Source organism: Tiliqua scincoides, chromosome 3 (assembly GCF_035046505.1).
Source record: "Tiliqua scincoides isolate rTilSci1 chromosome 3, rTilSci1.hap2, whole genome shotgun sequence".
In the NCBI taxonomy this organism is placed as follows: domain Eukaryota; kingdom Metazoa; phylum Chordata; class Lepidosauria; order Squamata; family Scincidae; genus Tiliqua; species Tiliqua scincoides.
This window is the reverse complement of record NC_089823.1, coordinates 68,108,290-68,135,607: the sequence shown is the minus strand read 5'-3', so window position 1 is coordinate 68,135,607 and position 27,318 is coordinate 68,108,290. Positions and strand designations below refer to the sequence as shown.

The 27,318-nt window shown below is 42.7% G+C and overlaps 1 protein-coding gene across 2 annotated transcripts in view; it reads right to left on the bottom strand.

The window, feature by feature from the left end:
* The window catches only part of CASK (calcium/calmodulin dependent serine protein kinase), a 252,904-nt gene that overhangs the window by 71,340 nt on the left and 154,246 nt on the right, over positions 1–27,318 (bottom strand). For both annotated transcript variants that reach the window (XM_066619767.1, XM_066619768.1), the window contains exons 10-11: positions 26,752–26,851; positions 1,005–1,126 (exon numbers count right to left, since the gene is read on the bottom strand). In XM_066619767.1, the coding sequence (XP_066475864.1) occupies positions 1,005–1,126; positions 26,752–26,851 (222 nt within the window). The remainder of the gene's footprint in view (positions 1–1,004; positions 1,127–26,751; positions 26,852–27,318) is intronic.

Genomic DNA, 27,318 nt, shown 5'->3' with positions numbered 1-27,318 from the left:
CTAACAAGCTCAGGGCACAATCCTAATCAGGTCTACTCAGAAGTAAGTCCTATTTTGTTCAATGGGGCTTACTCTCAGGTAAGTATGGTTAGGATTGCAGCCTCAGATTGCTGGCAGCCTTGTTTCTAGTGTATAATTATAACACCTTCATCCCCATTTTGGGGGTAACTGAGGTGAGGTGATGTACTGGGGAGCCTTGGCCAATGGCCACAAGGATCAGGGGCCAGAAAAGTTCGAGAACCACTGCACTAACACAAGGATGACAACACAGAAGAACCATATGCAACACAGCAGGAAAAGCATATGCAATTGTTTCAGTTATGCATAATCTTAATTACAGAAGGGAATGTGAACTAACAGCCCAATCCTGAGCTGTCCAGAGCATGGGGTTGCTGCGGTGCTGAAAATGGCTGCCACGGCATCCTAAGCACAAATGGGCAGCTGGTGGTGGCTCCGCGAGGGAAGAGGATGATCTTCCCCCTCCCCCAGGTAATGAAAGTAGCTCTGCAAAGGGCTACTTATGGTATGTTTGCTCCAGTGGTAAGCCAGCGTGCAGAGCTCAGGATTGTGCTCTAAGATGTGCTATCAAAGCCTTTTTGGAAATGACTAGCTTTATGCTACTGTTTCAGTAACATGTACTTAAGCTCAGTAAAATTAAGGAAAGCAAATTGAAGACAGGAGAATGGGTACAAGAAATAAGAATTCCTTGGTAGCTGTCCGCCTTTCTGTGGAACTCTCTCTCCCCGAAGAGGTCTGCTAGGCATGTTCTGTACTGCTTTCAGGAAACTGGTGATTAAGTGATTGTTTACAGATACAGGTCATTTCAGAGGCACTGCTTGAGATTAGTTCATTTGACTACTTTTTATACTATATTACACACACACCTACCTTTAACATAAGTTTTAAAATTTGAGTACAGAAAAGCAAAATTGTTCTAAAATTGTCTGCAACAAGTAAATATTAGTAGTTTCAAATAATTCAGTGAACCATAGATGAATACTTACATCTAGTAACGTATGAAGATGCTGATCTTGGAAAACACTATGTAGAAAATCTAAGTCTTTTTCACTGCAATCTGTAAGTGCATGGATTTCCTCTAGGCTGTCCAGCACCTGTGAGACTGCTCCTAATTGGGGGGGGGGGGGAAATAAAGAAATTAGTTAGATAAAAAACTGATGGTAAACTGAAACTTCACTTCATTAATTCTGACTAAAACAAGAATGCTAAGAAACTCATTTTTGCTAAGGAACTGTGCTTACATTTTGTACTGTAATTCAAGCATGCTTTGAAGTAATTTTGCTTTGAAGATGGGCTGCCCATCTTATATACAATGTCAGTCAGTCACTTTTGCTGTGATTATGAAACTCCATTTTCAGAGATTTGTATCAGTTCCCTGCACTGGCTACTTTTAATGTTGATGCTACTTCACCTTTACTTTTAAATTGACATTTACCTGACTGCTGGTTTTAATGTTGGTTTCAGTGGACTTTACCCTGCTGTTCAAATGTTTTAGTATCTGTTGGTTTTATATTAAAATCTATTTTCATTCTTCTTTTAAATGTTTATAGTGCTATATTCACTGCTTTGTGACATTAAATTTTTAAAATGGCATATAATTAAAAAAACAACAATGGAAGTCTTGGGCAAGCTAAGGACCAATCCTAGTGGTGCCACCTCTTCTTGTTTGTTCGCTCCAGGCCCTTTTGAAACAAACACGAAGGGTGGAGCAGGTGCACTCTTCCTATTTGTATCAATAGGGGAGGGCAAGAACAAATGAAAAGATGCAATGATGGATTGATGGCCTTTAAGGTAAGAAAAAGAAGAAGTGTGGGGATGCTTAGGGTTAGGCTCCAGAACACTTTGTGTGCAGCACTTTGCCCCCTTTCCTTGCCGACTTGGCTGCTTCCCTAAGCAGTTGGACAATTTAGAAGCATTTGGAATGGGGTGCGCATGAATCAAGGAAAAAAGTTGTTATAGCTGGCAGGGGTGCTGGATCTGCCCCAATTCAGGCAGTAGTACAACTGGGAACACCCCTTCGTACATCTACAAAATGCATGTAATAATGACTATCCCATTGCTAAGCAATGACTGAATATAAGCAAGTTGAAGATTCTAAAGCGCTCTGCACATACTATATGCTAGTATTTTTTTTAAAAGCAGACAGGTCCAATATTGTTATTCAACAGTAGTTTGGTCTTTTGTACAAGTGTTTGTCACTGGCAAGAAATTTCAAAAGCAGTTTGTGAATGGCATGAAGTCTGCTATTCTAAGAAAAAAAAATCAAAAACTCCTCCAGGTGTCACTATAGCAGTAGCTTGGGATCCAGCCACTATGTTTTGCCAGACGTTTAGTTGTTTTTTTAGCAATTTTTTTTTGGACATTATATGAAATGCTATATCTGACAAGAAGTATTTCATTCACAAGTGTCAAAACATGTTCTCAGCTATGGAACTTTGAGCTGCTTTTTGTACTTATTCAAAATGAAATACACAAAAACCTTGAACTGCATTTCTGTATGCACAAACAAGGAAACATCTCTCTCATAACCTTAAACCAAATGAAAAAGGTCTAAGGACACAATTCTAAGTGGGAGTTAGGCCGGCGCAAATATATTTATATTTAGCAGGAAAGAGCAAATGTCCCTTTTTACCCCATGCTGGGGTTGGTTGCTGGTGTTTCTTCTGTATTTTATATTTTAAGGTTGCGAGCCCTTCGGGGACAGGGAATCATGGGTTTATTTTACTATGTAAACAGATTTGTGAACTACTCTTGTTGAAAAGTGGTATATCTTAATAATTTCTCCGATTGTTTTTCTTTTAAATTCTGAAAACAAAATAGCATTAAAAGACTTTTTTCACTGAAGTCATGCCAAGTAGAACTCATCAGACCATATAACTAAATAATGGCATACATGTATGTAAGTAAATTCAAGTTAGCACAATACAGAGGTATCAATCTTTCAAAAGAAAATTTCAGAATATGGTAACAAGTTGAACTCATCCAGTATCCCTGTTCCAGGACAAGAAGTTATTCACTTGGGACACCAATTCTATAGCAGATTATCTAATTCCATGATTACATGGGCAAACCTATAGTCATGCAGAAAGCACACAGCCTGGAACAATTGCAACTTGAGTGCTAACAAGACTATAAACTTTTAGAACAGAAAGAGGAGCCACCTCAGGGGAAGGGAACATTTGTTCCCTTGTCGTGGGGTAAGCTCCTGTGAGCCCAGTGGGTCAAGTTGGACTTGAGTGAGCAATACCCACTGGCATAATTCTGTGTTTATCTGTGAAGGTGGATTGGGCCTGATAAGGGAGTTAGGATTCGGTGGGCACCACTGTTGCTGAACTTGCTCCCTTCCCAGGCCAAATCTGCCCTCCTCTCTGCTCCCATCATCACCTCTGCGTCCCTTCCACCCCTCGTTCAAGTTTACCTTCAGTTGTGGGCACCTGCTGTCTGCTGCCACACAGACTTGGCTGCTTGCTTCTTCTGGCAGCAGCCAGGTCACACTCTTCAGCTGAGCTGCATTTGCAACAGTTGGAAACCATGCTATGCTGGCGGAAAATGTATTCTGCCAACACAGTGCGCCCTTAGGATTGGGCCATTAGTCACTGAAATCAGAGCCTTTAGCCAGAACCTGACTCAAGTCAGACATTATGACATGTCTGAATTGAAGCCTTCTTTATAGCAGCAGAGGTGGGACTGCTATGTTATGAAAAAGTTGTCTCCATTGTTAGCGGCATTTACTGTTCCAGTGTGCCTTATTTTTCCTACCAATCTCTGCAACAAGTTGCTCTTGGCAGTCGCGTCTGCCTGGAAATTGGGGCACTTACCATTCTGCCACGCTGCGTCTCATCTTTCCAGTCAATCTTTGGAGTGAGTTGCTCCGGGCAGCCATGTCTGCCCAGAAATTGGGGCACAGCGGCTGCTGGGGCAACAGGCAACGGAAGTGACTGTCCTTAGCGACTTGCTGCAGAGATCAACAGGAGCTTGACAGTGAACCAACCCTAGAAGAACTAAACGTGACCCTGGACTCCCTTGCCTCTGGCAAGGCACCTGGAAAAGACAGCATCCCTGCTAAAGTCCTAAACTGCTGCAAAGAGATCATCGTCACTGAGCTGCATGAAATCCTCTGTCTCTGCTGGAGAGAAGGTGGAGTACCCCAGGACATGAGGGATGTAAACATCATCACGCTATACAAGAACAAAGGCGACAGGGGTGACTGCAACAACTACTGCGGCATCACTCTCCTTAGCGTTGTAGGAAAGCTGTTTGCCCGAGTTGCACGGAAGAGGCTCCAGGTACTTGCAGAGAGCATCTAACCCGAATCGCAGTGCGGATTCTGACCCAACAGGTCCACCACTGCTATGGTATTCTCCCTTAGACAGCTGCAGGAGAAATGCAGGGAACAACGACAGCCACTCTTTATAGCCTTCATAGATCTCACGAAGGCTTTTGACCTGGTCAGCAGGGATCGCACCTTCAAGTTTCTCCCCAAGATCGGATGTCCACCCAGGCTCCTCAGCATCATCAGGTCTTTCCACAAGGACATGAAGGGCACTGTAGTCTTTGATGGCTCCACATCAGACCCCTTTGACATCCGAAGCGGAGTGAAGCAGGGCTGTGTTCTTGCGCTGACCTTGTTTGGGATTTTCTTTGCTGTCCTGCTGAAGCATGCCTTTGGAACTGCAACAGAAGGCGTCTATCTCTGGACCAGATCAGACGGAAAGCTCTTCAACCTCTTCACACTAAGAGCAAAGTCCAAAGTCCAGCTGAAATGTCTGTGTGACTTCCTCTTTGCAGACAATGCAGCTGTCACTACCTACTCTGCCAAAGATCTCCAGCAGCTCATGGATCATTTTAGCACGGCCTGCCAAGATTTTGGACTGACAATCAGCCTGAAGAAAACACAGGTCATGGTTCAGGATGTGGACTCACCTCCCTGCATTACAGTCTCTGCGCATGAACTGGAGGTTGTCCATGACTTTGTGTACCTTGGCTCAACGATCTCCAACACTCTTTCTCTTGATACCGAGCTAAACAAACGCATCGGTAAAGCAGCTACCACGTTTTCCAGACTCACAAAGAGAGTCTGGTCCAACAAGAAGCTGACGGAACATACCAAGATCCAGGTCTACAGAGCTTGTGTCTTGAGTATACTTCTGTACTGCAGTGAGTCATGGACTCTTCGCTCACAAAACGAGAGCAAACTGAATGCTTTCCACATTCGCTGTCTCTGACGCATCCTCGGTATCACCTGGCAGGACAAAGTTCCAAACAACAGTCCTGGAACATGCTAGAAACCCTAGCATGTATGCACTGCTGAAACAGAGACGCCTGTGTTGGCTTGGTCATGTCATGAGAATGGGCGATGGCCAGATCCTAAAGGATCTCCTCTATGGACAACTCATGCAGGGAAAGCTCCCTACAGGTAGACCACAGCTGCGATACAAGTTTATCTGCAAGAGGGAAGGTCTCAGGAATGGACCTCAACAGGTGGGAAACCCTGGCCTCTGAGCGGCCCGCTTGGAGGCAGGCTGTGCAGCATGGCCTCTCCCAGTTTGAAGAGACACTTGCCCAACAGACTGAGGCAAAGAAGGAAGGCCCATAGCCAGGGAGATAGACCAGGGACAGACTGCACTTGCTCCCAGTGTGGAAGGGATTGTCACTCTCGAATCGGCCTTTTCAGCCACACTAGACGTTGTTACAGAACCACTTTCCAGAGCGCGATACCATAGTCTTCCAAGACTGAAGGATGCCAATGAATGCAGAGATCGGCTGGGAAGATGACGTGGCACAGTAAGCACCGCTCACAATAGGGACGCCTCCAAGGGCCATGGTTTGGCAAGCCCTGCTCTAGAGGGAGGAGCTTAGCTTAACGATAGAACACCTTGTCTGTATGTAGAAGGTCCCAGGTTCAATTCACAACATCTTCAAGTAGGGCTGGGACAGATCCTTGTTTGAAACCCAAGAGTTGCTACCAGTCAGAATACACAAGAGAGGCTAAATGGACCAATAGTCTAGCTTGGTATAAGGCAGTTTCATGCATTTATATGTCCAAACCTCAGTTTGAAGATTACGATGTAATGCTTATCAAGCAAACTATGGTTATTGCCATCCAGAAACTGCATCTAAACTATGTTTTGAAAGCAGTGTTGGTCTATGCTAAGTAATTTGGACATAATGGCAAACTCTGGTTATTGCAAACAAGGAAGAAGGAAAACAAACTCCATGTGGTTCCCAATTTCCAAATCACTCCACTGCTGCTACAGCTTCCAAAACAAACTTTAAGGGTTCACAAAGATTGTATCACTCTAGATCACAAGGGAATGAATTGCAATCTGAACTGAAAGAACACTTACTAACACTTATCTCCCGTATTGTAAATCTCTCTGTACTATCCTGGCACTTCACTTTCTTAACAGTAACCATATGCATAGCAATTTTGTACAACCAGTGCACATGGAGAGGCGTTTCCCCCAACTGCTTCTTCAACCAGAACTTAAACACTTTGGGCAAGTGCTGTATAACTTCTTCATATGGGATGATGGTAGTGATTGTGGTTAATTTGGCACTTGGGAAACAGAGGCATCAGTATTTATAGAGATAATTTTGTTAGTGGTTTCACATGCAATTTCCATGAAAGCTGCCATGCAGTTATAATGAAGTAATACTTGAAATATCTGTTCAATCTTACTAGAGATATTTAGTTCTCAGGGACATCCCAGGGTTCTCAACTATTATTATTATTAACAGTATTTATATACCGCTTTTCAACTAAAAGTTCACAAAGCGGTTTACAGAGAAAAATCAAATAACAAAATGGCTCCCTGTCCCAAAAGGGCTCACAATCTAAAAAGATGCAAAAAGAATACCAGCAGACAGCCACTAAAACAGACACTGCTGGGGTGAGGTGGGCCAGTTACTCTCCCCCTGCTAAAAAAAAAAAAGGAGCACTCACTTGAAAAAGTGCCTCTTACCCAATTAGCAGGGGTTATTAGCAGGGGTAAAGGTAACTAAATCCTTTTTGTCACGCATAGTAAACATGTTGTGCTTTAAAATTATATACGTAGAGAGAAAAAGAGTGTGTGCATTTATGTGTAAGTCCTATATACCCATCCAGTCTTCCTCCCCTGTGCACTAAAAGTTACTCATGGTGCAAATCTGAAGTTAGATTCAACCTAAACATTATGGAGAGAGATACAGGAGACACAAACAGGCAGAAGTGACAGAAGGAAAGAACGAGGCTTAACTGAGGAGGAGTGAAAGATTCTTTCATGCATAGATGACACACCATTATTTGGAAAGGGATCGTGCCCTTCATTTTAATACTGCTACAAAAATAGATTTCAAATATTTTTCTGGAATAACAATGTTAAATGTTTACATTTAAGTTATGGTTTTTTACCAGCAAAAACAAAACAAAACAGAGGCAGTATTAAAACTGGGACACTTAAAAAAAAAAAAGCAAGAGATTTACACATGCAAGGCAAAACACAGTAGCCAAGTGCAAAGCTTTAGAGGAAAACAAAGGGATACCTACTTTCTGCGGCTAGAAGTCCTAGCAGGAAGGCAGCATTTGGACAAACAACAAACAGCATGAAGATTTCAAAATAAGCAATTATTAAAGCTGCAACTTGGCACACTAGGTTAGCCACAAATAACACAAACACACAAACACTTTTTTATTTACATAATTATATTTTAATATGTTAGTCAAATTAAGTGCAAAAGAAACACTGACATTTGGATCGAATAGTATATTTTCACTGTTCTCAGCAGCCAACTGTCATGCAGTGCCTTTGTTTCTGAAATTAACACACACAGGGCACAATCCTAAACAGGTCTACTCAGAAGTAAGTCCTATTTTGTTCAATGGGTCTTGCTCTCAGAAAAGTGTGGTTAGCATTGCAGCCACAATACCTTTGCTACCAATTATGCCAACTGGCACAGTATTATGAAAACATGTTTGTGACACAAACGTATCAGTGATATATATATATATACTTAGCAAACTAAGGCTACAATCCTATGCACACTTTCCTAGGAATAAGCCCCACTGAATACAATGGGATTGACTTCTGAATAGACATGCATAGGATCGCGTTGTTAGTCTTTCAGGCAGTGCAATCAACTCCAAAGAATTTATCTATGATTAAATTAAGAGATATTAAGGGTTATAATTTTTGCAGTTAGCAGTAGTAGCACTGTGGTTTATAAAAATATTAGAATAGTGCAAAAAGGAAAAAAGCAAGCTTGTTGAATTAATAGGTTATTATGAAAAGATGTGTTCAACCATCAGCAAAAACTTTTTCACAATTAGGGTGACATAAATAAAACATTTTCATCATACAAAGCATCCAAAAGAAAGGATCAAACCAGAAAAATTTCACATCTTGACACTAATTCCTAAAACTTGCTTTGATAGTTGCTAAACTATATTTTGAGAAACAAAATTAAAACATAGTACTTGGCTCATAGACTTAAAATCTAAAAAGACACATACAAAAGAAAGACAAAGAAAGGAAGGAGAAAGGAAGAACTGAATAAAGGAGACAGAATGTTACGTGGTTGGAGACTTACTAAAACACAGGAAGAGAGATGCATACTGAGACCAGTCTTGAAGAGAGGTTGAGATACAACTGGATCTTGGTATTCGCAGGATCTGTTCCCAGACCCCCCATGGATACCAAAACCTGTGGATAAGCAAATCTGTGGGTCTGGTCCATAGGACCTCTAGACACAGTTGGAGATGTTCTTCAGTCTCATCCAGTGTTGTTCTAAGACCTGCAGAGGCCCGTAGCCGCTGCAGGTCTCAGAATGGCCAAAAATGCCTATAAAAGCACTTAAAACATCACTTTCAGTTTTATTGGAAAAACCAGAAGTTGTGATTTAAAAAATGTTCAGGTGGCTTCCGTGGGTCTCAGAAAGCCTGTGGGACACCTCTGGGCCTGACTGGAGGTGGGGGTGCGAAAACCATGGGTTTCAATACCTGTGGTTTTCCATATATCTGTGGAGGTTCCAGGAATGAAACCTCACGGATAATGGGGGCCCCCTGTATAACTGAAATAATCAAATATTTTTCTACTATTTACTCCTGCATCTATCTTTTGTCGCCCTTGTATCAATATCTAGCATGTGAGTCCTTCATCGTAGGGACCTCTCTTTTCACCGTCCCTAAAGTGACACACCCATTAAACAATAACACCATCACAATCTGCAGGATACGCTAGAATCTAGATGATAGAAAGCAGAAGGGCAAGATACTTCTGGAAGAATTGAGATTATTTCATGAAGGCCAGGCAGCAAAAGCTGGCCATGCGCCATCTGGCTCCTGCTCTCCCCCTATTAGGGCTAGTGCTATCATTAGGCTAACTAGGTAGCTGACAAGGGTGCAGATCTCAGAGGGGACCAGCAGGAACTTTTGAGGGGCACAGTTTTATACAGATTAGTTTTTTTAATCCATGTAAAAATGCAACTGATAATTTATATTTTTTATTTTATGATAAATACCACAACAGAGCTACGGAATATGGTAATTTGGGGGGGGATTGCAAGTAGTTAGCCTTGCCTAAGGTGCAAAATAGCCTAGCACTGGCCCTGTTCCCAATCACATGAAAAACATTCCATGCCATACTGGGTGATGGGAAGTGCAACAACACCCACCAAGGTCCACCTTCCTTGGGTGAAGGGCATTTCAATACTCCCAGATGCCCTGACCCTTAATTAACATTAAAGCAGCAGCAGCGGAACTGGAAGAAAGTCTTCCTTTGGATTGCAGTTGCAGAGTGAAGGAAAACTCTTCTTCTGTCTCCTGGTCAAAAGCAGATGGGGTGGAGGAGAGTTTTGTTTCACATGGGAGCTGCTTCTCCCACCTAATGCTCAGTGAATTACCAAACAGTGGGAAGAGGTCACAGCTGAAGCATGAAACCTCTTGTTATGGCTGAAAGTTCTAGGTTTAAAGCCTCCCAACAACAGTCTAACTTTCAAATGCAGGAAAAACAGCTATAACTTGAGCCTATTTATTTTTTAGGAAACCAAATCCTTTCTTTCAGCTTATGAAAGCAACTACTACACCACAACATAAGATACAGATAAATTAAAATAGGAAATCAAAAAGTCTCAGATCCCTTAATAAATTGTAGTTATTTATGCTTTTTATAAGCTTTTTTAATTTGGAAGATTTCACAATGCTTATAGAAGGCCTATGGAAAGATCTTGGGTAAGAGTTCCCCAATACTTCAGCATACTATATGTTTTTATTTGAGTTTTGCAATTAATCAATTTTCAGAAAGATCATGATCACACTGAAGAATGTAAGATTTGGAGGGGAGAGGAAACTGTAACACACAGAAATATAATTTTAGTGCAAAAGGTGGTGCACATTAAACTTTGTATATTATATTTATCTAATGAAAAAATAGCAGTTGCACAGTTTTTGCCTACCTATTCAGTAATGCTCCTAGAAGGTACAAGTTGTCTGCCATCTAGAGGCAAGTCAAGGCAGTAAACATTCAGAGTCAAAACTTATTTCTTCATACATTACGTGAAATAAAAATTATGTTCAAATTTCTTTTACACTGATGGAAAGAGAATGGCGATCGTTTGCCTCATATACAGCTACTGAACATGGACGTTCTGATATTTCTATGCAGACTAAGTTGTCTTTGTTTATTGCTTTAGCACCTTAAAGAAACAAAACCAAACAGCTTTTGATAGGTCTATTCCTCATGCTAGTACATTCAGACATTGGAGAGTATAAAACACATGCAATTCCAGCTTCATAGGCCTCAGCTGTCTATTAAGCCATAACCGCCAACAATCAAAAATATAACTTATCTAATGACACTATGTTCAGCTAACAACAAGCATCATTGTGCCTGCATGTTCTTACTCTAAACCAGGGGTTCTAAACTTTTTGGCTGAAGGGCCACATCAAATATCTGGCACAGTGTCGAGGGCTGGGGAAAAAAAAACTTAATATAACATTTAAATAAATACATTAGAGATGGAACTTAGATGAATGAATAAATGAATGGGCTCAAATGTCCAGGACTTCTCCAAGCACAAACACAGCCCAAGAAATAAAGCACACACTTAAGTATTTGGTCAACTGGGCCAGAGGCTGGCTGTGGGCTGGATAGAGGCTTGCTGTGGGCTGCATCTGGCCCCTGCGCAGGCGTTTGGAGACCCCTGCTCTAAACCCAAAGGACTATATCCAACATTCATGCATAGGTCAGCTGTTGCTGGAAGCTTCTTCAGCAAGTGGAAGGATATTGCACTCATATGCACAAGGGTCCTTCTGTGAGCAGTGTGAAAGAGCTGAGCATCAAGTAATCTTAAAATATAATCCAATGTATTTTCTTATATCTATTATTAATACAAATGCATTACATACAAGATATACAAAGAAACTACAAATAAGATCTGTTCTACTGGGGGAGAATTCTACTCTTTATCTTAAAAAGAGAGTAACATCAACAATTACGTTTGGTTATTAGAATAACTAAACACTTGCTATGAAGGGGGGAAAGGAGGGAAGGAATTAAAAACATATAAATAGGAATGTTTGGCTGCATCAGTTCAATACAATTTTAAGCAAGCAGCACACTCAAAATACATGCTAGCTAAGCCATATGTAGTACAAAGATATTAATGGGCTATCAAGACTCCCTCCTCAACCACTGCAAACACTCACCTATAAGTCAATCTCACAGAAAAGTCAAGGGCTTTGTGAGGCAAAATCATGGAATGTTCTGTGACCCTCAGATAAGTGGGGAGGGGGTTTAAACTTAGGGGGTGTCTGACTAGTTTTGTCTGATTTTACCCAAGGTCAGATCCTGAAAAATAACCTACCAATAATTGTTACCCAACGACTGTACAATCTAATGCAGCCATTTTCAACCACTGTGCCGTGGCACAGTGGTGTGCCACAGGAATTTGGGGGAAGGTCATTTATTAATAGGGCCAATGGGAGATATGAGCCCCCACTGGCAGCATAGTGTGCCTTGTCAATTGTCAAAAACCTAATGGTGTGCCTTGACCATTTTAGTGCCTTATCAGTGTGCCATGAGATGAAAAAGGTTGAAAATCACTGGTCTAATGTATTAAAAATGTAGTAAAAGATCCTATGATACACTTTATTCATTAACTTTTAAATTCTGGTCTTCACAATCTTTTGATAAAGACTCTCAGAGTAGGTGCACTGTAAACAACTGTTGAGGTCTGAACCCAGTGAAATCACTCAGATCCTGTGCACAGGAGGAAATGTGACAAACGCTATGTTTGAATAGCCTGTTTTTACATGTAGCAGCTGTTACTGATTGCTAACTCTGTGCACCTGATTGTGGGCGTGCCTTGTGCCTAAAACAAGCCTGCATAAAACAAGCTCATGTCTGTCTGTGCGGGGGCATAGGAACTGAGAAGCCATATGTGTGTTGCTGTATGTTCGACCATGTTATGGTAAATATCCTATGTATATAATATACAGTGGTGCCTCGCATAATGAAATTAATCTGTTCCGCGAATCCTTTCGTTATGCGAAATTTTTGTTGCGAATCACGTTTTCCCATAGGAATGCATTGAAATCTAATTAATGTGTTCCTATGGGCAAAAAAGGTCAAAACTAAGTCAAATTTGGTTTACAAAGTGTTTATTATGTGCTCTTTAAAGGCATACATACTGCACAGAGGATTTTTAAAATTTGAAGCATACACGAAACTTTTAATTTTTAAAAAATTCATTATGCGAAGCACGGACCTAAAAAGTTTTCGTTATGCGAAGCAAGGCCAGAAATTTTCGTTATGCAAGTTACCAAACTCAATCGAAAAACTCTTTCGTTATGCGAGTTTTTCACTGCACGGGGCATTCGTTATGCGAGGCACCACTGTACCTTGGTGATGGAACCCAGCTTTTCGTGTCGAGTGCTTCTTTGCAATTTACAAAGCCTTGGACATTAGCCTCGAGTTTCTGCTGCACTGCCGTTTGTTTTTCACTCTGCTAGAAACTCCTACACCCTACCCACAACATAGAACCATTAATCAAATCCTTCTTTAAGGCGCCTGATGTATTAAGCCAGAGGCTCTACATATAATATACAACTTATAACACATAACCGGGAGCGTGCAATTCAGTTCACAGCAGAGAGACAAGCAACAAGGAATGACTGTGAGCAGCTGTATCTACACATAGGAAGATGAAGAAAGACATTTGACAGCCCCCCCCCCCACTCCAGCTTCAGGATGGAAATGGAAGCTAGAGAGGGCCAAGTTTTTCAATCAATTTTCAGGATTATAGAGTCTATAAACCTTGCTTTCTTCATATGTAAAGTAACATTGCTGCATTGTCTGGAGAAAAAAATATGCACTCAGAATCTGCAGAACCATTGGGAAGGGTAGGGGTGCAAACTACATTACCAACCAACATGTATATTTCAGTTAAAGGCCAATTTGACAGCAATTGATCCAGAGCTATAATTCTACTATTCTATCAGAAGAGAAGGCTAGAAAGGGAGAGTATCTGAAAACACTTGGGCTAACTCAGCTTGTCGCTCTACTCCCTCTTGTTTCGAGGTAACTTGAGCCTATGCTGGCCAGAGGCATGGGCGGAGGAAAAAGAGCTCAGAGACAACCCCACAGAGAAATCAGCATGGCCAGGTGACTTGACACAAACAACAAAAAAAACTTGTGTGACCCCAGCGCTTCGACATTGGCTTTGTCATCACTCTCTGCTTCTTTCTGGAAGTAGAGTAGCAGCAGGATCACCTCCAGCCTGATGATGATTCCACTCCCATGGTCTTGTTCATCTTCTGAGATGGGGTATTTTTCCTGGTACAGCTTAATGCTGTGTCCCACAGCAACCGGACACTGGCAGAGGGTTCTGTCACTGCCTTCCACCTCTTGCAGGGGAGAAGAGAACAGCAACAATACTTGAGAAGCACTGCCAGTTTTCTACCACCCACCATTTTTGCCATCTGCATAGGGCTTGGACTTTGCTCTATGCTTTGCTGGAGAGGGAGCATCAGCAGTGGCAGCTGGTAAGCCTGCCCCATTGGACTTTATATCTTCTGAGGCAGACACATTTATCTGGGCCAACCTGCGGGGATATTACAAAAGCCAAGGACCCTACTGCTGATCAGTTTTATCTTTGAATGCTAGGACTGGGGGACATCCAGAACCTGGTCCAGATGAGAGAGGGCCTTGCTGCAGACCAGATGGCTCCTTTCCCTTTCCTAGTAGGTAGTTGTGAGTGGGTGGAGGGTTGTTTTTATCTTCCCCAGTTTTCCCTATCACCATTTTGTTAGGTCATTTGCTAGGTGGTTTCAGCTGGACCAACTTTGTTTGGGCGATGGGTTGCTTTCTAGGTGGCTCCTGCTGGGGGAGATTTGTATGTCTCAAACAGAGAGGGAGTAATGGAATAGCACCACTATAGGAAGGGTGACGGGCCTTGGAAGATACAATGATGGGCTAGCCATTCTGGGGAAGGGGGTGAATCATAGATGAACTATCCTCCTTTTTGGTTTCTCCCTCAGTCTGCACGTGATGTTGACAATGACCCCTGTAGTTGAAGTTGCTGCTATGGAATGTCATCAAAGTAGTACAAAATCAGCATGATCCCAGGGTGGCTGCTGAAACTCTGGAATGCTACCTTGGAGGCATTCAAACTGCTGTAAGTAGTGAAAAAGACCACTTCCGTTTTCATCACAAAACTGGGCTTCTTTCACTATTTACAGCAGTTCAGAGGCACAGAGAACCTTGCAGAGGGGTGTGCAGGCCCCCCAGAACATTTGGAGGCCGGTGTTGTCACAGGTAAGTAAAAAAATCACACTTCTGTCCCCAATAGCAGTGTGATCATGGTGATAATGTTGCTGCTTTCACCCCTTCCCCGCAAGCACTTACAGTGGTTCCTGAACTCCCAGAGTCTGGGAACCACTGCCCTAAGGTCATTTTGGGGGGAGGCTTGTACATATGCATGCACACTTCTGTATGTGCCATCCCTAGCTGAGACCATGCTGGGGGCCACAGGGGTAGTGCCTCCTCCATAGCAGTGCCACAACTTTGGAACTCCCTTTTAAGTGAAGATCTGTGCCTTCCCAGTTAACCTTCTAGTAAGGACTTCTGTTGCTTTAGTTGTTGCTTAGATGCTGATTAGGGCCTAATCCTATCAAACTTCCAGCACCAATTCCAATTCCACCACAGCACCCCATGCTGTGATGGGGGACACTTACGGAGACCTAATGATCCTTTACTTCAGGGTTACTTTGGTGTTGGAAAGTTGGTTAGGATTGGGCCCTAAGTTATGTTATCATTATACCTTGGTTTCTTGCTACTGTTTTTATTTTTCTGTGTCTTTTTAGCTGCTGGTTTTTCTTTGGAGGGAATTATTCGTTTTTTATTTTATTATGTGTTTTGACTTTTGTTGAGCTTGGCATCCCATTTTGGGGAGAAAAGATGGGATAAAAGTGGCTTTAAATAAATAAATGCATAAAAAAGCATTTATTAAGCTGCCTTGGGTCCCTTTGAGGAGAAAGGCGGGATATAAATAAAGTAAAGAATAATATCATCTACATGGCAAGCTGGTTTCCCACCTAAAATCTTCAGTTCACTTCTACTTTATGTGTAATTGCTTGTTGTAAGAAATTCATAGACTTTTAGTTATATGAAAAATATAAGATGTTATAAAAGAAGCACAAGAACGACTTCAAAGTCAAAAGACCCCCTTTTATAGGCTGATCAAGTCTCTGTATTCACTGTCCAATGATTATCTTATGTTTCTTCAACATTTAAATAATCCCACAGATTATTGTATGTGAAGCTATAAAATTCTTCCCTTTGTCACACATATTTAAATCTAGATATTGTTTTGTGGAAGAAGGGCCTCCTTGGATCTGGTAATACCAACACTTGACGTAAGTCTTTGTATGCCCTATATCAGCGATTTTCAACTTTTTTCATCTCATGGTACACTGACAATGAGCTAACATTGTTAAAGCATACCATTTTAAAGTATATATTTATTATTTTATAAAAGCATATTAAGATTGTGTTTAAAGTTCAATAACTAAAAGTTTAATCATGTGTTGATGAATATTTCAATCCTTAATTATTTCTGATTTCTGTCAACTCTTCTTCTGCAACAGTTAATTCTGCCAACTTGCATGTACGCGTACTTAACAGACGGATCTCCAAGGAAGATATATCAAGTGATGGGAAAGGCTTGTCAATGTTGAAAATACTTTTTTACTCAGCAATGCCAAACTTTGTAGAATTAAAATTGACAAGATTTTTGTCCAGTCTCCCAATGCAACGAATTGCTTCCAAAAAGCTACAACTGTGCCTCTTTCGGGTTTCTTGGCTGCCACTCATGCATTTCCTGACTTCAGTTGGTGTATACTGAATAGCTACTCCTGTCCCTGTTTGGATGGGAAGCTTGGCACGGTTGATCCACTCAGAGTTTCACATGGGCTTGGAAATAACATGGTGAAGCAAAGAAGACAGCCACCTGGGTCAAAACTTGTGTGTGTTCTTTTTCTAGAAAAGGTCACTACTAATATACCTACTAATAAAGGACCCTCCCCCAAACTCCTGCAGCACAACTGTGGACCATTTGTGGCACATCAATGCACCGCGACACAGTGGTTGAAAATCACTCTTCTATTTGCTATAGATTATGTTTGCATGCCCAAAAGAGCTACCCTTCTTCCTTATCAGGACTTTCAATTCACGGAAGTTCAACTCATAACACGCCCCTCTTGGAACAGAGTTATGACTGAAATTAAACAAAGTTAAAGCATATAAGTTCCTGAAATACACCCTTAAGTATTCATTTATCAGGATAAGTATCCATGCTGTCATTTTTAAATAAACTTGAGTATGTATTTTATATTCCACACTATTTGGAAAGGTTCAAGGTGGGTAACAGCAGCTATAGGTAAAAGCACTATGGAATCACAGTATTGAGATAGTACCTCCTCTCTGGCACATTGAATCTAACTTACTATGCTATGTATAGTTGCAAGTGTACAATTTGTGTTCATTTTTAAGGGTGGATGAAAAACATCCTGAAATTCAAGGAGAAAATACAGCAAATTATCAGGAAATGCATGAAGAACAGTACCAGATTATAAGGGAGTGAGTGGAATAAAATGAAATTGAGACAATGAGTGCTGGTCTGGATATACTTGCAGAATTACCGTATTTTTCGCTCCATAAGACGCACTTTTTCCCCCCAAAAAAGTGGGGGGGAAAGTGTGTGTGTCTTATGGAGCGAATACTGCGGTGCGCGGCACGGCAAGGAGATTGGAGACGGTAGGAAGCCAGGCGGGTGGAGGAGCCGCCGGCCAGGTGGGGAGCCCCGTAGGCACCGCCCGGCAGAGTTGGGCGCACTTCGGCAGGGACAGAGCCGTGGCCTGGGCACATCTACTCGGAAATAAGCCCTGTTCTCGTCAGCGGGGCTTACTACCGGGTAAGCGCGGCTGGGATCGTGGCCTCCGCCATCGCGGTGGGAGTGGAGTGCACCTCCCTCAGCTGCCGCTGGGGAGGAAGCAGCTCCAGGCGGCGCTCAGGGTCCTCTCCGGCGCCTCCGGCTGCAGCCCTGCCCACACTGTCCCAGGAGCTCGCCACGTTGACTGCGGCGGGACTTACTTCCGAGGAGACCTGCCAAGGCGCGGACTGGGCTCTCAGTCGGGCGCTGGCCGGTCCCCTGGGGGTGGCGGCTCGTGTGTCTCCGCCCTGAGCCTGGCTCGGCGCGCCTAGCCAGGCTCCTGTTTGTTGCTCGCTCCCGCTGCCGGGGGAGTGGAGGCATCGAGCTGCGGGAGGAGGCGATGCCGACTCATCTTGCGTGCTTTCTGGTTCAAATTTCCCTCGCTTACGCCCTCCCATGCGCACTCCACACACCCAGTTTGCGACACGTGTGTGGGTGGGTGGCAGTAGTCTCTGGGGGGTTGGCCCACCCCCTCCCCGACTGTCCTGGGATCCCTCGTTCTCCCGTGCAGAGCCCTTCTGGCGGCCATGGCCTAAAAGCTCGAGCCTATGCACAGCTACTCAGAAGTAAGTCCCCTTGTGTGAAACGGGACCTACCCCCTGTTGTAGGATTGCAGCCTGACAGCCCAATCCTCAGCAGGTCTACTCAAAAGGAAGTCCCATTATGTTGAGTGGGGCTTGCTCCCAGGAAAGTGTGCATGCGATTATAACCGGAGGTTGCAATCCTATCCACGCTGACCTGGGAGTAAGTCCCATTGACTATAATGGGACTTATGCCTGAGTTGATAGGCATAATATTGGGCTGAATCTGTTAGGTGTTGTGTAGCTAGACCCTAGCAGTGTTGACAGTGACATTCCTAAACTGTGACACTAGGTGGTGGTGGTGGGGATAAACAGTGTGACACTGCATTTCTTGGTGTGGCATCAAGTCTGTGGATCACACAGGCTTTAATAACAATAATAACTGTAGAGCCGGACATCTGGAGCCTTCTCTGTTGTTCAATGGTCCCGATCCACAGGCCAACCGACGGTGTCATTCTAAGCACAGGAGCTGGACGGCAAGGCTGCAATCCTGTGCACGCTTTCCTGAGAGTAAGCCCCATTGAAGTTGGACTTCTGACAAGCAGAGGATTGTGCTCAAAGGCTTCAGGGATCTCCGGGGAACTGACTTGCGAGTAGACACTGCTTGGGATCCGACTGAGAGCCAAAGCAGCTGACAGAAGGAAATTGTGAAAAAAAGCCTACTCGGGAGAAAGGGGGAGAATCAGTGAAATCAGTGGCAGGTCTTTGTCCAGCCTGTTGTCTGACCTAAGCACTATTACTCCAAAGTAAACCCTCTCCCAAATTCAATACTTTACCCCCCCCCTCAAAAAGGTGCATAGGATCACACCCTAATGTTGGATGCCTGAAACACTTACTAGGGAGTAAGCCCCACTGAACACAGTGGAATTTCTCTCCGAGTAAACATTCCTATAGGATTGCAATGCGGAGTGTGTGATGGCAGCGGTCTTACAGCCCAATCCTACGTATGTCTACTCAGAAGCAGGCCCCACTATAGTCAACAGGACTTACAATAGGTGAGTGTGGATAGGATTGCAGGATGGCGTGAGATGCGATCCTAAGAACGCTTACTCGGAAGTAAATCTGAATGACTGGGATAGTACTTCACTGCTAGTAAGTGTACGTGGGAGAGGAGCCTTCGTTGGGAAACACTTTCCATCGAAGGGGGGGGACAGACTTACTTCCAAGTATAGGTGTCGAGGGCACAGTTGCCAGATGCTAACTCAGACCTTGCTTGGAACTAAGGCCCTGGTCCTAAACACACTGTCTCGGTTTCTTTGCATGGAATTTACCTCTGTGTAAATTTGCTTCCAATGAGGCTTTCTGTTGAAGGAGGAAGCTCTTCAGGTGCTACATCAGCAATCCTCACTTCGTGCAGGATTGGGGCCACGTCGTGGAAGCCCCTTAGTTCCCATCGACCCTGCTGATACGTAAAGTGTGGGAGCACGTCGGAATGTGATCGCCTCATCCCAAACTGGGATAAACCATGAGACTGTCCAGAACTCAAAGAGGGTGGCTCAGGAGGGGCCTCTGCAGAATCTGAACTCAGATCCCTGTTTTGAAACAGAGCCCTGTCCCTCCTGCAACCCAATTAGAAAGAATCAAGGGGATTATCCTTCTAGTGTCCTACACACGCAGGAGCCCAGGCACACGTCAGAACAGCATGAGTCTATGCATGTCTACTCAGAAGTAAGCCCCGTTGTGTTTAATGGGCTTTACTCCTAGGAAAGTTGTGTATAGGACTGCAGCAAAAAAGTTAAAGCAAATGGTTAGTGCTCAATGGTAAACATTGAAGAAATGATACTGACAGTTCCTTCATTTCTTGCAGAAAAATACTACAGTACCTCATTCTACCAGTGCAAGGATGATAAAGCAGAAAAGGCTAGCATATAAAATTCCTTTTAAACTAGAGGTAGTAAAATATGCTAAGGAGCATGGAAACAGAGCAGCGGAGAGACATTTTGGGCCTCCTCCAACTGAAAAAATGATTAGAGAGTGGAGGAAACAGGAGGATCAGCTGCAAAAAGCAGATAAAAGTACCGGTAAGCACACTTTCCATGGGCATGCTGCAAAGTGGCCACAGTTGGAGGTGGACATGAAAGAATGGATCATACGTCACCGGAATAATGGCTTCTCTGTCTCGATAAAAATGATCATATTTGAAACAAAACGCATTTCTATAGAGAAAGGCATTCAGGATTTTACAGGATCACCATCATGGTGCTACAGATTTATGAGGCGATGTGATCTTGCTATGCGGACCAAAGCTAGAATTGCGCAAAAAATGCCAAAAGAATATGAATCTAAGATTCTGTCCTTTCATAAATTTGCTATTGATGCTAGGAAGAAAAATGGCTTTGAAATTGGCCAGATTGGGAATACGGATGAAGTCCCGCTAACCTTTGATGTGCCATCTAATAGGACTGTAGATCTGAAGGGTGCCAAAACCATCACTGTGAAAACTTCAGGGCATGAGACGACCCATTACACAGCTGTGTTGTCCTGCTGTGCCGATGACACCAAATTGCCACCCATGTTGATTTTCAAAAGGAAAACATTTCCAAAAGAAGTGATTCCGCGAGGAGTTGTTGTACATGTACATGAGAAAGGATGGATGGATGAAAATGGAATGAGAATATGGGTTGAAAAGGTGTGGTCCAAACGTCCTGGAGGATTTCTGAAAAAACCTGCCTTATTAGTGCTTGACCAGTTATTATTATTGTTATTATTATTATTATTATTATGATCATTATTATTATTATTATTATTAACAGTATTTATATACCGCTTATACAGTTTAGAGCACATATTAGCGAACCAACAAAAAAATGCTTCAAAGAAGTGAAGACTCATCTAGCTGTAATTCCTGGAGGTCTTACCAGCCAGTTGCAACCTCTTGATGTTTCCATCAACAAGCCATTTAAGGTCTTAATGAGAGAAGAGTGGAACAAATGGATGGCTGCTGGTAATCATGATCTGACATCTACTGGACGAATGAAGAGGCCCACCGTCACTCAAGTTTGTGAATGGGTGAAAACATCATGGGACTCAGTAAAGGAGGAGATCGTTGTACAGTCATTCAAAAAATGTGGCATTAGCAATGCCTTAGATGGAAGTGAAGACGGTATCTTATATGAAGACAGCAAAGAAAGTGATGTCAGTGATTGTGAGCAAATGAGCTTCATAAATTCTGACTCTAGCGATGATGAGTTCTTGGGGTTTCCAGAAAACTAGAGTACTCAAACCTTTAAGTCTCTCCATTTGTTAATGACAGTGATAATGGTTCTTAATGCCACTGTTGACTGCTGTTCACTTTACATGCTTCAAATGTTATTCTGTTATAGTTTATTAAATATTTTATTACACTATTTGGTTCAGAATATTTTTTTTCCTGTTTTCCTCCTCTAAAAACTAGGTGCGTCTTATGGTCAGGTGCGTCTTATGGAGCGAAAAATAGATACTTCATGCATTATGAAATTGGCAACAAATAAGCAATACTGTGTACACACAATGTATTCCCAATAATGCAGAAATGCTATAAGTATTTTGTGACTGTATGTACACAAAGGAACCATTCCCTCTAGGTAAATATTCATACAGAGTACATGAGGTAAATACAACAGATGTGCAGCATGCTCACATTATGGGATAAACTAGAAGTACACAGTGTGCACATGGTGTTTCATAGTTTTTTCAGTATTAGAGAAGCGATTTTTAGATTTCAGTTTTTGTATGACTATCAAGCAAACAGCCTTAAGTATAGCAGCAAAGAGGAGTTGAAATTAGACTTCTGAAACTGCTATTTAATGGACCATTTGCATTTTTACCAATCTCACACTTTTAGAAGATGACTATAAAAGGTTGCACTAATAACTGGTTTAGTACCAATAACACCAACTACAGATGTCAGTCCAAGGTTGTGAAATAGTGACTTACTGGAAAGGCCTCAACAAAGACCAAGTTTGTGGCTCAGAGATTTTAACCAGGACTTCCTGGCTCACAATGCATTCTCAGTCAGCACACTAAATGGGCTTAAACTCAAGTTTAAGAACAAAAAGTTCCACATTAAATCTTTTCTATCAGGCCAGATTCATTATCAAAACTTGTGCATACAAACACATTATTATTATTATTATTATTATTATTATTAATTTGTACCCCGCCTTTTTGCCCAACGGGCACACAAGGCGGCTAACAAACAATTTAAAAATACAGCATGAAAGACAGTTAAAAACAATTTACAATGATTAAAAAGCTAAAAACAAAACAAACCCCATGGATTTTCAAATAAAAAGCAAGAACGCCAGCCAGCCTGTCAACAATTAAAAGCTTTTTGAAATAAAAAGGTCTTCAGTCCACGCTGAAATGTTAGTAACGAGGGAGCAGTTCTCAGTTCTAAGGGGAGGGTATTCCACAGTTCGGGGGCCACCACCAAGAAGGCCCTCTTCCTGGCCGCCACCCCTCTCACATCTCTTAGTGGCGGCACAGTCAAAAGGGCCCCCCCAGAAGATCTAAGAGCACGGGCCGGATTGTAGGGAAGGAGGCGGTCCCTCAAATACCCCGGACCCGAGCCGTATAGGGCTTTAAAAGTTAAAACTAGCACCTTGAATTGGGCCCGGAACAGAACCAGCAACCAGTGTAGCCGCCGGAGCAACAGCTCAACAGAGTCAAACTGACGTGCCCCGGCAACCACACGAGCAGCTGCGTTCTGTACTAGTTGTAATTTCCGGACCGTCTTCAAAGGCAGCCCCACGTAGAGCGCATTGCAATAATCTAATCTAGATGTCACTAGGGCATGGGTTACTGTGGCCAGGTCCGCGCAGCTCAGGTACGGTCGCAGCTGGCGAATCAGCCGAAGCTGAGCAAAGGCTCCCCTGGCCACCGCCACCACCTGGGACTCCAGGAGCAGCTGTGGATCCAGGAGAACCCCCAAGCTGCGGACCTGCTCCTTCAGAGGGAGTGCAACCCCATTCAGAGCAGGACGATAGTCCAGCACCCGAGCTGTGGATTTCCGAACCAAGAGCACCTCTGTCTTATCCGGATTTAATTTCAGCTTGTTCGCCCACATCCAGTCCCTAACTGCCTCCAGACAGCGATCCAGGACCCCAACCGCCTCCTCAGAATCAGGGGGAAAGGAGAGATAAAGCTGGGTGTCATCAGCGTACTGGTGGCAACCCACTCCAAACCCCCGGATGACCTCTCCCAGCGGCTTCATGTAGATGTTAAAAAGCATGGGGGATAAGATGGAACCCTGCGGCACCCCAAACCTAAGAGGTCGGGGTGCCGAACAGGCATCCCCCAGCATCACTTTCTGGGATCTGTGGAGATATGAGATATAAGAAGAATTTTATTTTGACAGTCTGACACCTTCAACTTTCCAAATGAAGAAGAAAGATCATGCTGACATTGTAAAGAAAAGAAAGGAACTGGGCAAGTTTTAGAACAGGAAATGAGACAATGCAATCATTCAAATGGTTCGTGTCTACTATCAAGATTGAGGAACCAATACCAGATGCAAACCCTTTATCTTGTAAAGCAGGGGTGGGCAAACTTTCAACTTTAGGAATCCTAGACCTTTAAGAATTGTGTCAGAGAGAATTTCAGAAAGTACAGCTTGTCATCTGTGAGATCACAATTTGCACCTGCTGAAATTCCCACTTCTATAAAATTGTTTAAGGTCCAGGATCCCTAAAGTTCAAAGTTTGCCCACCCCTGTTGTAAAGGAATCCTTGCTGAAGCCTAATTAGACAAATTGAAAAGACTTCTTCAGAGAAAGGAGTACATTAAAAGCTAAATCTCAAAACAATGTAACAATATTTGGGTAAAGGTCATCACTAAGATAGGATGTGACAATAAATGAAAAAAGTTGACTGAAATGGAAAAGTTAGCAAATGGAGAAGATGCCCCCTTGGTGGCAGTATGGCATACAAAGAGATGACATGCAGCAAAGATTGTCTAAGTGAAAAAATTTTGTCCATATTACCAACAATTATTTTGAGGAAAGGTAATTTTTATGCAAACTAGAGCTATTTATAATATACTGACTGGAGCAATCGGAAGTAGGGCTGAGCATAATCTGAGCAATCGGAAGTAGGGCTGGCATCCCCTAACTGACAGCAGTAAATTATTGTAGAAAATATTCCATGATGCCAAGACTGGCTATGTTGTTATGCCAGCTTGCCATTCAATTTCATTACGGAATCATATGTTGGCAAGGGCAGAAATTAGGGCTGCTTGTCCCACAGTCCAACAGCAGTCAAAGGCAAACCTAGCAGCTTGGCAAAGCTTCTCCTACTACCCACTTGCTATAGGTGTAGCCAAATCTAAACAGCACACTAGCAGTCAATAATGGCAAATGTCATTGCTTAGGATTGGCCATGATTTCATCACACCTTGATCATCCTCTTCATTGACCACTGCAACCTACTCCTTTCTGGTCTTGTCTTAGGTCACCCTCAGCCCATTCAGCATTCTATTACCAAAATAAATCATCGCTCTAATCATATCATGCAACTCCTTAAAACCCTGCACTGGCTACTCCCAGAACTAGCACAAGCTCCAGGTCCTTACCTATAGGGTTCTTCAAGACCTTTTCCTTACTTCTCTCTCTACTTTGTTATCTGTTCCACTACTCACAGCCTGTCAGAAGATCACCTGTTCCCTCAAACAATTCCACTCATACTGCATCATCTGCTTTGAGCTCCCACATCACTTGAAGGATGCCTCCTTTCTTTCATAGTCAAATCCTTCCACAAAACCCACCTTCGAGAAACCTTTGGCGCTATCCCTTAGTCTAGTGGTTCTCAAACTGGGGCGTCGCAAGACACCAGTCAGAGAGCTCTGGCCTCAGCCCCCTTAAGGGTCAGGGAGGGGAAAGGCAGCGACGCGATACACTGGATCACACCGCTTTGGAGGGGCGCAGGGGCTTGATGCCACTTACTAGAGCCTGCAGCAGCCTCCCAGGGGTGCAGGGAGCCCCAGCGCCAGCCTCAGCAGGGCTCCCCACACTGCAAAATCAGTAAAAATAGCAATCACAACCACTTCCAGTTTCACAATCACAAAACAGGAAGTGGTTGCAATTTTTACTGACACTGCAGCATGGGGAGTCCTGTGAAGGCTGACACAAGGGCTCCCCTCACCCCCGGGAGCCTGCTGCAGCTCTGATAAGTGGCAGCAAGCCCCTGAGCCCCTCCAAAGTAGTGCGATCCAGCTGATCACGTCACTGCCTTCCTGTTGTCTCCGAACACACTTACTGCAGATCAAACTCTCCCTGAGAGTTTGAGAACTGCTGCTTTAGTCCCCCAACTTTACTGCAACTAAGACTAACTGCATGCACATGAAATAGCATGTTTCTCCACCCCCATCTACCCTGGCATCATCCTGTCTCTTCTTCTGTTGTGTCTCTTTATTTTAGATTGCCAGCCCCTTAGAACAAGAACCTGTCTTCTATTATAAAGTACCATGCACATTGAAAGCATTATATGTATTTGAAAAGTTGATTTCATAGCTTCACAGTAACAGTTAATTTCTTTACATAGGTAGCATAAGTAAACAGCCTGTTATTTACAGCATCTTTTTGGAGGTTAATGCTTTCACTTTCTTTGACAGGTCAGCTGACTAAACCTTTTCTGAAGTGTCCAATCTAATTTGGATATTTGTTATGTTAATCTCAGTGCTATGGTTGGACTTTTGTTTTTGTAAGGAGTTCTCTCTTTGTTTTTGAGATTTGCTTTGATCTGTTGTATCTAGGTGTCCACAAGTATCAGCTTGGTTAACCAGTCAACCTCAATATCTCCCTGTCACCAGCTCTCTCCCCTCCCCCCCCCATTTCCCAATCTTCTGGAAAGTGCAGAGGGTGCTGGAAAGGTAAGAATTTCTCTTATCTGTGCTGGAATGTGGAGAAAGTAAGAAACAGCAAGAGTCTCTGTTTCTAATGTTATCCAAACCTTTATGGAAAAGATCCTTCCTCTCCCTCAAGTCTCCTGAACGTACTAGGGCAGGAAATAAGGGCAGGAATTCTTGTCATTTGTGCTGACATTTGAAGAATGTCAGAAAAAATTGAAGGTACTCTTGCTCTGTTACTTTCTCCAAACTGCATCGCAAGTACATACAAACCTGTGAAAAGTTGCTGTGCATTCTTCTGCTCAGAGGGCAGGTGAGCTTGCTTTAGAGAGTAGATCTGTGAATACCTAGTTATAGTAATTTATATTAAATTCACTACAGCAGCTGTATAACACATATTAAAATGTGTAATAATTAGAAACAAAAAGAAAGTTTCTAAGGATGTATATATCTATTTGCTGTCCTTAGATAGTGTGATATTTTTACACTATCACTAGATGAATCACTAGTGTGATTCATCTTCAAGCATATAAATAAAAGTGTCTTATTCTCGGGAAATGCCAAGCAACAAGAAATTGCATCATCTTTATTAGAAAGCATCTGTACTCAACTCCAAAGTTAAAAATTTTAATTTTTCATTAAAAAATGAAAGCTGGGGAAGCCAAAAAAGTATGTAAGTAAGAACAAAAACGGCATCAAATTCACATAAAGTTGTAGCAGTTTAAAAGAATCAATTAACTAAAACCACTACAAATCAAACTGAATTGAAATTGCCAAATGAAAATTATAATAACCAAATGTCTGTACCTGGTCATTATTAATGAAAACTGTATGTAATAGATTAATAACCTATCAGTGGAAATACCTGAGGAGGTAGGGTCTTCAGAGAAGTCTGGCAGTTCTTCAGGGGGATCACCATAGAAAGAATTGAATTTGTGGCTTGATACTGCTGCTAGTACTGCACCCTGAAGAAATAAAAAGTTTATCTCACAAAATGCATATCAGTATTATTTCCACAAATATGATCAGACCCTCAAGTCATGACTGTTTCAATGGTTTAGAAAAAGCCAGATTGTACCTGCATGTATGAACAAGTTGCTTACCTCTCACTGGTATTGTTCAAGTAGTCATCTGTACAGTCACACACATGAATTTACTACGTGCACAAAACCAGTGCCACGAACAATTCTGAACTCTAGTCAGGGATCTTGAAGCATCCAAAGTATTCATATCTCCTCTCTAGTCAAGAAATTGACTAGAAATAGGAATACTTTGCAGATCTCAAGGATTATAGGGAGTGTTTTGTTGCTTAGTTCCTTTGTAACCACATCAGAAGGTATCTGTTCAAAACTAAGAGAGACACCTGAAGAAGAGTACTAGGGTAAGCTAGACAACTGCGCAAATGATCATGTAAACACTACCTATTTCATGT